Source organism: Chelon labrosus, assembly GCF_963514085.1.
Source record: "Chelon labrosus genome assembly, chromosome: 4".
NCBI lineage: Eukaryota > Metazoa > Chordata > Actinopteri > Mugiliformes > Mugilidae > Chelon > Chelon labrosus.
This window is the reverse complement of record NC_140340.1, coordinates 27,940,523-27,952,216: the sequence shown is the minus strand read 5'-3', so window position 1 is coordinate 27,952,216 and position 11,694 is coordinate 27,940,523. Positions and strand designations below refer to the sequence as shown.

The 11,694-nt window shown below is 41.1% G+C and overlaps 1 protein-coding gene across 1 annotated transcript in view; it reads right to left on the bottom strand.

The window, feature by feature from the left end:
• Positions 1-11,694, bottom strand: part of cita (citron rho-interacting serine/threonine kinase a) — a 35,072-nt gene continuing 23,378 nt past the window's right edge. The window contains exons 28-47 of the mRNA XM_084542516.1: positions 11,371-11,511; positions 11,073-11,180; positions 10,753-10,945; positions 10,042-10,203; positions 8,681-8,818; positions 8,054-8,234; positions 7,869-7,960; positions 7,645-7,749; positions 7,262-7,431; positions 4,804-4,884; positions 4,560-4,695; positions 4,251-4,390; positions 4,019-4,111; positions 3,780-3,888; positions 3,492-3,620; positions 3,226-3,306; positions 3,048-3,126; positions 2,749-2,931; positions 1,490-1,877; positions 1-132 (exon numbers count right to left, since the gene is read on the bottom strand). Coding sequence (XP_084398642.1) covers positions 109-132; positions 1,490-1,877; positions 2,749-2,931; positions 3,048-3,126; positions 3,226-3,306; positions 3,492-3,620; positions 3,780-3,888; positions 4,019-4,111; positions 4,251-4,390; positions 4,560-4,695; positions 4,804-4,884; positions 7,262-7,431; positions 7,645-7,749; positions 7,869-7,960; positions 8,054-8,234; positions 8,681-8,818; positions 10,042-10,203; positions 10,753-10,945; positions 11,073-11,180; positions 11,371-11,511 — 2,733 coding nt within the window. The 3' untranslated portion in view covers positions 1-108. The remainder of the gene's footprint in view (positions 133-1,489; positions 1,878-2,748; positions 2,932-3,047; positions 3,127-3,225; positions 3,307-3,491; positions 3,621-3,779; positions 3,889-4,018; positions 4,112-4,250; positions 4,391-4,559; positions 4,696-4,803; positions 4,885-7,261; positions 7,432-7,644; positions 7,750-7,868; positions 7,961-8,053; positions 8,235-8,680; positions 8,819-10,041; positions 10,204-10,752; positions 10,946-11,072; positions 11,181-11,370; positions 11,512-11,694) is intronic.

The following is an 11,694-nucleotide window of genomic DNA, read 5'->3' as shown; positions in this document are numbered from 1 at the left end:
AGTGTTTCATCATGAGTTGGTGACATTCTCACTGGTTATCTTCCTTCCAGTCTCTTTACAAAGATGAATCTCTCTGTCCATGATGGACGTGTGTGGCTCTGCTGACTCTCAAACAGATGATTGGTCCCACACCTGTAGTAAAACAACATAAAGTCAGGTTAATACAAACAACCAGTATACATGTGATAACAACTACACTAAGAATCTACAGCCATGTTAACTTGCATCTTCAAACCTGCATACAGTGACAATGCTACTACACTGGCTGGCCGAAAAAAAGTCACCACCTGGATTTAACTAAGTAAATAGGTACGAGCCTCCTGTTGGATAATTACTGCATGGGTGATTATCTTTCAGCTGCAACAAGTTATTTAACCCCAAATGATGCAATGAGTAGCTTCTCATTTCTTAAACAACCATGTCTAAAGACACATCCCGTGGCCGTGGAAGAGATGTTAGTCTGTTTGAGAAGGGTCAAATCATTGGCGTGCATCAAGCAGAGAAAACATCTAAAGAGATTGTAGAAACTACTTATGACTGTGAGGCACCCATCATGCCTAGTGTCTACTGCACAAGCCTGTGGGGACAGTGCTATGATCTGGGGTTGCTGCAGTTGGTCAGGTCTAGGTTCAGCAACATTATGTGCCCAAAGAATGAGGTCAGCTGACTACCTGAATATACTGAATGGATTTTTTCTTCCCTGATGTTCACGGGTATATTCCAAGATGACAATGCCAGGATTCATGGGGCTCAAATGTAAAAGAGTGGTTCAGGGAGCATGAGACATCATTTTCACACATGGATTGGCCACCACAGAGTCCAGACCTTAACCCCTTTGAGAATCTTTGGGATATGCTGGAGAAGGCTTTGCACAGTGGTCAGACTCTCCCATCATCAATACAAGATCTTGGTGAAAAATTAATGCAACACTGGATAGAAATAAATCTTAATTTTTTATTTTTTTTTTTGGCCTGGCAGTGTATTTGCTGAGTATATGAAGTAGTTTGACATTTGAAAAACTGGTTTAACCTGTTAGTATCCTACCAAATTAATTAACACTAAAATATAAGCTGAAGTTAATGTTAACATTTAATTACCAATAACAGACGTTTAACTGGACAAGATGAAATGACCTGATTATGCTGAAAGATTAAAAAGTCAGAGGAGAGATTTATCCTTGAAGATCTTTGGCAAATTTCAAAGAAATCTATCCAATAGATCAATTATGAATGTACTGTGAATGTTTGTGTCAATCCATCTAGTATAGTCCCATCAAGTAGTTATCACTAAAAAAAACTAAATATGACACAGAACTTGTCCTCATTGCTAGCAACTGCTTTGTTACCATCACTGTAATAAATAAATGGCCTTGTTTTTATATAGCACTGTTCTACCTATTGGTAACCCTCGGTTTGTGGACAACCCACTCTACCTACTGAGCCACAGCCAATGTTTAAATAGTAAACATCTACAGAAATCTTTGACAAACCTTGTTAACAGGATTTATGGGCGTGCGTCCAGAGCCAGTATGAAGCCTTTGGCGCTCTTCGAAACGTCCTGGGGACCTCTCCCTGCGAACATCCATCATCCGGCCAGGGGAGCGGTCCATGCGAGGGTCTGCCATGGCCCTGCCCGGGGAGCGCTCTAACCTCGGGTCAGCCATGGCCCTGCCCGGAGACCCGGCTATCCGGCTCTCCAGCATTCTCCCGGGAGATTTCTCTCTCTCCAGTGGACGGTTGGGGGACTTGTCCCGCCGAAACTCGGTGCGAGCCTCTCGGTAGCGGTGAGGTGTGCCGGGATCTCCGTGGACCAGAGGATTGGCTGCCAGCCTTTTAGAGATGTGCTCATTGTAGGAAGGAGGCCCACGCTTGTTAGGACTGTGGGTGGGGAACCGGGGCATAAAGACGGGCATGGGGCATTGGTCAAAGGAAAAGTATTTCCTGTCTCAGGTCATTGGCTTTGCTTGGCACTGTGGGACTCAGGTCGCTCAGAAGATGTGGTGAGGATTTTGATCTCACAAACTAATTTAATGTGCTAACAAACCATGCGTTACCATTTTTAATAAGAGACTAAACCCATCAGCTCCATTTGAGGAACAGAGTCAGTGGATGACAACAATAATTTAAGATTTGAGGGGGCTGTTAGTGAGCTTCAAATTGAAACAGACCAGTCTCAGAACATTTTTAGTCTTTATTTAACAATTTCCTTTTGACAGGAGGCATTTAAAAGATTATTTTAATAAATTGAAGAATAAAAAAATCAGAAACATCATATCTTAAGATTTGTTACAGATAAAAAATGAACTCCTCCTCCTGCAAAAATTAAAGTGAAGATTTTACAATACTGTTTTATGGCAAGAATAGAATTGAACCATCACCACGTGTGGATGCCAACCTGTGCCCATCAGTGCCAGCTAGACCCAGTGACCCGACAACAACACCAGTATATAAAAGAGTGAAGTGTACTTAGAAATACCCACTATACAGAACGAGTAGAGAGGATGAAAAGTCATTTTTACTTCTACTTTTGCCTTAATATTTATTTTCCATCTACAGAATTACATTTTCCCCTTTTCCTCTGTGTGGCCATCTAATTTACTTACTCAGCGCTACAGAAACATTTCAGTCAGTAAAAAAATATTTATTAACGACAATGACAAAAAAATAATTATGTTCCGCCGCTTAACTGCCTCTAAAGAAATATCCAGTGAATGAAAGGTGACTGTGAATTGTCTTTGTGTGTCCTCACCTGCGTCCAGAGCCGTTACGCTGCAGGTCTCCTCCACCTTCGTGGCTCTGGACCAGGTTGCCCTTGCAGCAAATGACCCGGAGTTTGTTCTGGTAGGACGAAGCCAGATAGATGGCTCCAGAGGAGATGGCTGGGCCAAGGTACCGTGGGTTTGGGATATCCAGGTGTGCGTATGAGTGAGGACTATAAAGAGAAAAGAAAATCAGACACGGCATCCTTTTGGTGGATGATACCTGTCAACGTGCCATGGCAGTCAAAGAACTTTAGAAACATAACAAAACAACAGTGAGCAATCTTACCCAAGAGCAGCATGTCCCTGAATCTCAATAACATCCAGAGAGTTGAAGTAGGTCACAAACAGGTAAGGCTCTCTATAGGCTGAAATACCAAAAATACCTTTCAACATCAGTTGTGTGTCCATTAGAAAATTAAAAAATAAAAGTAAGTGATGCTGGAAAAATGCAGATTCCCACTAACCAAATGACAGAGGCAGACGGCTCCATTTAATATCCTCACTTCGATTCCTGCGGCCATATGAATCCACAAACACACCAAACTCTGCAAGAAAATTTCTCTAATTAGTCAAAATTATATGGAAACAATCATCCTTTTAGAACTGACTAGAAAATCAACAGACAAATTTAAGAATTTGTAAAAATCTTGGCTTCTCCACTGGTACACGTGCTCAACTGTAAACACAGTGTACCGTATATGCATGCCTACGCAGATAATAAATGTCTAACCATGGAAACAGAGCAGGTATTCATCCTTCTGTGGAGCTGTGGTGACCTGGATGATTGAGATGGGGAAGCTGTGGGAGGAGGCAGCAAAGACAGCTGAAGCAAGTGTAACGTCGTTTTTATCCAGGAACTCTGTAAAAAGAAATCATCATTATAGGTCAGCTTGTTCAGGTGTGAACACTGAGAGCTCACACAGACAGAATCACACTTATGTAGACTCTGGTGTAATACCATCTGTTTGTCAAGAAATATTTAGAAATAATAAAAATATCAATACAGGGTTTCACATACCTTCCAGCACATACTGCTTCATCTCAATCTCATAGAACTTGTTGGTGCCGATAATGATACTGTAGCCGGTGAAGTGGATACAGCTGCAGGGCTCTGATGTCTCGATTTCCTTTAAATACAAACAAAAGTGTGACTTTTTCAAACCCTTTATTCCTTCTTTAATCCAGCATCTACACTTCTACGAAACACTGCCTCTATTTATTAACATCAACTGCTGTCCACATTTAAGGTTCATTCACCTTTCTGATGCAGAACTTGTTGAGGCTTTCATTAAGTCGGAGAATTGTAATCTTATTTGGCATAGCAGCACAGATACAGATCCCATTGTCAATCTGTAAGGAAGAAGAAATCAACGACAATAAATATCTGCAATCAGAGAGAACACCGCAATCCTATTACTGTGATGTTCAGCTCATTAACTCAGACCAGACAACTGGACTGTTCTGTGTAAGCAACAAGAATCCAACACACCTTTCCAGAGGAGAAGAGGTGGCATCCCCTGACTGTCTCAAAGATGAAGGGGTTGAGGTCAGGCTGAGCTGGGAGATGGGACTGTGACAAAGACTGTTTCACCTTCTTGATCTCCACCAGACAGAGAGCCCTGTCCTCCCCTGAGTGACACATCAAACATGTCATACATAATGAGATATATAATAAGTCTGCAGTTTACCTCAGTGCATTTAATCACAACACAAAGGTTTATTGATCAAGTAGATCAGATGAAATGGGTTAACATGAGAATTAAACAGACTTTTATTAAAAATGTCCCCATTTACTGACCAGTGATCATCAGTAGCTTATCAAGCTCCTTCAGGATCTGGATCTGGAAGACGGAGGTCAGGCCAGGGATGTGGGTCAAAGAGTTCTTTATGACATTCAGAGCATACAAACCCTCCTCAGAGCCAACCAAAACGATCTGAAGTAAAGAACAAAGAAATTCATAGGTTGGACAATCTGGACAGGAAAGATCAAACTAGTTAGGTTACTGACTGTCTATTTATGCTGTGAGTTTTTATTCTTGTACCTGGTCAGTGAGAGGCAGAGTGCAGTTGATGTCCAAACGGTCATCGCCCTCAAGCTTCAAAAGGGAATTACCCAGAAGTTTCTATAGAGACAAAAACAGACAGAGAGAGACAAAGCAGAGGAAGGAGGAAAGTTATGCAGATTTCCAGTGGCTTTAGAGTCAAACAAGCATACCACCAGCAAGGATGACAGCAAGAAAGCCTTTGAAAACACTAAATCAGTAAATCCATCTGGAATATCGAGCTGAATCCACACATAAGCTTTGGGATGTCTGAACCAGACAATTAACATCTCTACTCCAAAGACACTTTAAATCACTGTTTTTAGGTAAGGCATTGTTTGATGTTTTTCAGCTACATTAAAGTATGTTTAAAGTCTTGCTTAATGATGTTTACTGTAAATTCTGGATTCTGATAGCTGCGAGGGTGAATTAGCTTTTTGTAACTGGCCAATTTAACCACTCGCTAGTTCTAATGTGCTAAATTAATATGCCAGATGCAGGTCTGGAGCTTGGAGCTGGAGAATTATATAAGAGTGAATCTGGAAGTGCAAATGAGTTAACAGTAAGAAGAGCAAAGGGGCCGGAGTTAAGCTGGCAACCTGAATCTGAGGTATAGCTGCAGGGCAAAAGAGGAAATCCGACCAAAACAGAAGAGATGTTGAGAGTGAACAAGACAGCTAGACTTATGCTACTGCATCTGTGTGTCTGCGACAGATGAGACAGAGAGACAACATTATATAACTTCATATCCGCTAAACAAATCGTTTTATGCTGTGTTTGAAAACATGTCAATACTAAAAGCTCCTGGAGGAGTCTTGCAAACTTCTTAGTTATTAGCTAGATTTTAACTAGCAATGCAAACATCAGGAACACTGAGGCTTTGGCTAAACTACATTTTGTGTAGTTACATGAAAGCAAGCTCAGAATCAGCAAAATTTTACAACTTTATTCATAATTCAATTTTATTAGAAAATATGGCATAAACTTTCATTGCTATGCAGATGACACCCAGCTATATTTATCCATGAAACCAGATGCAACGAATCAGCTGATTAAACTCCAAGCATGCTTTTAAGACATAAAGGCTTGGATGACCCGTAATTTTCTTCTTTTCTTTAATTTATTATCTAATCACTTGTTTTTTTTGGATGGCATTACCTACTGTGACAAAACCTTGGTGTTATATTTCACGAGGATATGTTCTTTAATTCGCACATAAAGCAAGTGACCAGGACTGCCTTCTTTCCCCTCCTGTTTACATATCATGATTGTAACGGATACAGTGGAGGGTGTTTCTATTCTTCCAAATTAGTTCCCCTAGTCTTTATGACCAAACATCAGCGCCTGACCTAAATAATGTTCTTGTTTCTCTGAATGTTGTGTGTAGAAATTTGCAGAAATGTGAATGCTGCTGCCCATGGTGATGGAAAGAGATGTTCAGTCATGTATAGATGTAATGTCCATATGTAGTGTGCTGCTTCCAGGCAAAGAGCACATCAAACTTTGCTTTGCTTATCCGAACAAGTACATGAACTGATGAAGGACAGGTAGCACTTTTTGGAAATGCTGAGATACAGTCTTAAGTAAGTCTAACACCATTTCCAATGGTAATTTGGCACAGAATGTTGGAGAGATCAACATTTTCTTCAAAACTGCAACAAACACATATGCACCAACAGCAGATGCCTTCACACTCAAGTCAAACTGCTACAGGTGTGTTTGTGTGTATGCAGCTGCCATGTTTCAGTGCAGGGTGCTTAAGCAGTGCATGACTTTTGCAGAAGCATGCATGACACAGCATAGGACACCAAGTCAAAAATGCACAACAGTCTATTCACATCCATGCAATATTTATGTTTATGTGTGAATACAGCAGTTCTTTAAGGGCAGCTGTACCCACAGTCCATATCCAGTAACTGATCCAAGGACTGTGTTGACTTGCGCTAAAGAGCATCAGTGTCGTATGCGTAGACAGTTACTGCATGCTCAGTCGATCGGTCAACTGAAGCCCAAGCGTTCGTGCAGCCACTTACTGTACCTGAACCAGAGGAGATAGGTTCTTCTGTCTTTTAGAACCACCTGCCTATAATGTGATTCACACAACCGAGTTGAATGGAAGTACACACGCACAGTATCGTCACATAGAATAAGACAGTGACAACAAATAAATACAAGACATGGGTGTTGAGAACATGCAGAGAGAGAAAGAAGAGGGAGGGAAAGAAAAAGAATTGAAGGCACTGGCTGATGTTTTATGGAAGCATTCAATAAATCTGAACTAATTTTCACAGCAAACTATACAACCACCCTTTGATTAAATTACCTAATATCTGAGCTTGTGTTGTACAATGAAGGCAGTGGGTTTTTGTAACACCTCACATACACTAAGATAAGCTAAAATGTTGAAACTCCATCAAGGAAGAATATACATATAGTATAATACAGACACGATACTTACAGCATCAGCATCCACTTTGTCTTTAGATCCGCGGCTTCCAGCCACGACTGACTCCAGCACTGCTACCCAGCGCTGCTTGTCAGGGAAGCTGGGAGCCATGAAGTAGAGGGACTGGCCTGGCCAACATGTGGTGTGGGGATGTGATTCCAGCTTCAGCACGTATGGGATGTCTGTGTAAAAACACAAATAGATGGATCAGTTGGCTACGCTCCGAGCAGCGTAATTTCACAGCTGAGCAGAGCTGTCAACATTTTGTTGCATTTTGGGATTAAAAGTATAGATTTGACAGGAGGATTTAATTTAAAATTTGGGGAGAGGATGATACACTTAAAAGTCCTACAATAGGTTGTGTGTAGCAGGATTAGCTGGTATTGATCCAGTACCTGACTTGGCAGTGTTGATGAGCTCAGAGGCTCCAACGGCTCCATGAACAGTCACCTCTCCATCAGGCAGACAGAGCTCAAACTCCTCCTCAGCCTTTATACAGTCTGGAAAATAAACACTTGATTTTTAGTGGATACAGCCAAAGCTGAGTCATTGAAGATTGGACTTGTCAGGTTTATATTTCAATTATAAATAAACATAGAGTAATAAAAAAAGTACTGACCTTCTCTTGGTTCAGTTTCATAGATCGACACTTTAGTTCCATCAAGAACCACATACTTCCTCTCCCAGCCCTGCTGGCCACGCTTACCATTTCTGTTTAAATAAGTATAAAAATCCATCCGCCAAGGTTAATGCTGGGTAAATAACATATTGCACATATTGGCATTAAAGGACTGAATTAGTTACCTAGGCTGCTTCATCCATCCCTCCAAGCGAACATGCCCACTGGCCTCCTTGACCTGTAGTGCAGGTGAGTTTGCCTTTTCTCGGCACAGAGCCTCTGAAAAGTGAGTGGCATACTCAGCTGGCAAACCACAAGTGGCTGGGAGACATGGTGAGCATTTAGGGTGGCACAGGGTTTGGCACTCTATAATATGACAGAGAGAGGGCAAATCATTTGGGTTTGTTGAAAGCTTGTTTATTGGCTGAATCTTATTAGTAATAAGGGAATCAAAATGACTCATTTTTAAAGTAGTAAGGATTATCACAATAAAAAAAAAAACTGAATAGCAATCATCCGTTTTACTTATCACAATAACTCAGGACCAGAAAATTGTTTCTTCTTTTCTTGGACTTGTCATGTGCCCTTTGGGAATCCATCAAATTTGTGCACTTCCCTTTTCCAGGACTCATAACAGTAAGGATTTTAATGACAGCCAAAACAGACAATTCTGATTCCATCATGCGAGAAAGACTAATGTGATGGCAGCGCTACAAGAACCATTTCCAGTATTTTTGTTAAGGCTGGCCAATAGTGTATGCTCTAAAATGTTTTCACACGCAGTCTGCCCAGTTACAGAGCAAGATACAGACCTAAACAAGTGGCAGCTTGCCGTCCAAAATGCACAGTGTCCAGGCAGACGGCGCACTTGGCAGCCCTCATGTTGAGGCCCACAGTGAAACGATGAGGGATGTTGTGATGCATTCGTTCTTTCACACGACGACCAAATTCTAAAAAGCAAAAAGGGAAGTAGGATTGGATAGGGATCGAAGTCAATGAAAGGAGGGAAACGTGGCACCATAATACTTTTTGTTATGTCAAGTCAGATGCCAGCAACCATTTTCAAGCAGTAGGGGGCAATTTGAATATTAAAGTAATGTTTTTTTATTGCAAATATTAAGTGTAAATGATGGTTCCAATTGTCAGTCAGATCATGGATGAGTATGGGATGCGTTAAAATGCTTCTAGGTGAAAAACTACCTATCCTACCATATGCTATCTAAATCATGACTCCAGAAATGATGCTGAAAAAGTCAAAGTTAGCTAGCGGACAATGAGACAGGTGTACAGTATGATAATGAGCATGTGTGTGCACAATACAACATGCATGAAGAGCACAGAGGAGTTTATGTATGGGAGAAGACAAATGGTGACTGCTAACTTACTTTCAAATGTGACCCTCCTCTTTTCTGTGAGGAGCAAGAGGAAAGAGACAGAAAGGAGACAGCAGTCTAACAATAGCTAAGTGAAAGCAAAACAACGTGGACAGTAAGGAAGAGCCTGAATCAAAAAGCAAGTTCAACTTATGATGAGATTGTATTAAGAGATTCAGTTGGTCTGTGAAGCCTTTCACATTCATATGAATGAAGTACTTTTGTTATTGTAGGACGGTTGTTAGATTTTCCCAGAGCTTATTAGATGATAAGTTGTTTACAGTTTTGGAAGTGATGCACTGAACAGACTACGCAGCTATACCATTTGCTGCAAAGGCTCAGTTTCCATGGTGATCAACTCCATAAAAATGTGACTTATTTTTGTGATAGGGAAAAGCCCGGATTAAAACCAATGTTACCTGGCTAATCCACAGTTGCTTTACTTTGTGAGACAGGCCCAAGTAGGATTACAACATTAGCTGGATAAATGCACAGTGAATAAGATCCTCAGTCCATGTTCCTTGAGTTCCAGGCTTAACATGTGCTGAGCACAGTTATCCAACTTTATTTCACTTGATAATCCCACTTTGTGAAACTGACCATTGAAAGAACACACATATAACACACAATGTTAACCACACAGGTGACCAGGGAGTCCATTTGTTAGCATAAGGTTCAATTCTCCTGTGAGGAAAATTGCCTCAATACAGGAAATCTGTGGTATAAATTCAAGCTACTGTACTGGGGGCCACATTTAGTTTACGAATGTGTTGGTTTATTAGTCTTTGTGTAAGACTAACCTTCAGGGGTAGAAGTCTCCTTGGAGCGAGTGGAGGGGTTGAGAAGGCTGCTGGGGTTGGGTTGATGTTCTGGTGATTTAACAATGGCTGACATAAGGATTTGATGTCGAGCCTGGGCGGGTGTAGAAGGAGCTGCGTGTTCCTGTGCTTTGAAATGAGCCGCTGTGTCACCAGAAGCAAACAAAACAAAACAATATTAGAGCAGTAGCTGTTAAACTGGACACATTACAAAAAACTAATAGATTCTCAAATGAAACTCATAGGACCTGGAAGGTGTAGGTAAAAGAGCAAGATGCAGTCACGATAACTACAAGATATCCGTAAATAGATTAAGGGTGAAGTACAAAACAGGATTTCCTGAGCTTGCTTTAGTTGGAATTCTTCAGATGGCAGACCTCAGTTTTTTGGGTAAGATTAGTGGGAAAAAAATTGATTTGAGATTTGAGTTAAATGAATACGTCTCTGACTCAATGCTGACCACAATCGAATAATCTGTTTCCACAGACTACAGTATTTATTACAAGATAGCTGCATTTAAACAGTTGACCTTTCTTTCGAAGGATAAGAATTTAAGGTTGGCTACAGACATTACTGGAGGTGACAGGGATTTGGCATCTGGCTTCAGAACCTTTCATCTTGCCAGTGGATGCTTTTCATATAGGCCTACAAGAGATTTTGCTACATCTGGGCCGATAAGAATGCTGATCCTACCTTCTTCTCGAAGGGATCGCAGTTCTATCCTCATCTTTTGCAGAGCTTCCTCCAGCTCTGCACACCTTGAACGCTCCTTCTCTAAAGCCAGTTTCATGTCACCATACTGCAATGGAACTGCCGGCTGGGGCGGTGGAGCCATTGCCCCGTTAGTTGTAGTGCCTACATCCTCCCTCCGCCGCCCAAATATACCCTGTTCAGAAAGGGAACAGTTAGGAGTTTGTTTTTTTCTTCTTTTATATAAAAATGTACAGTTGTTATTACCAATGTCATACACAAACAATACAGCACATACAAATCTTTACTTTGAAGCCAATTACCTTCTTCTTTTTGGTGGGCTGGTCCATTTTGGCCTGGAGGAAGTCAATGAGTTTGGTCTGTTGGGAGATGGTTCCCTCCATCTTCACCTTCTCGTGAGAGTATACAGCCTGCAGGAAGGAAAACAGAAGCTCAGAGAAGGAAGTACTTCTGAAGACATCTTTAAAAAGAACTCTCTTTGGGAACACATGAATTTCTTTATCCGGAATCTGTTGCGCTATTTTAATATGGATCTAACAAGGACTATCTCCTCTGAGACCACTGTGTTTCATCTATCGATAAAGGTATTGCACTGAGCACCTGTATATTCTCCAGCTGGTATTCCAGATCGGTCCTCTCAGTCTTGAGCATGTCAGTTTGGTCCAGGGCATCCTGGAGACCTTGGGTCAAACGGAAAATGTGGCTCTTCTGGAGGTCCATCTGCTGCTGGAGTTTCCCTTGCTGTGGAAATGCCACCACACACATATTTAAAAAGGAATCTGATTAAAAATCAGACACATTTCAAATATAATAACTGAAATAAGTGGATATGTATCCCACACAGACAAAATGTTCTCCTTGATTTTACATTTTTTGTGCACATGGCAGTAAGCAACAGTAAATTAAATGTAATAAAATCGTGTT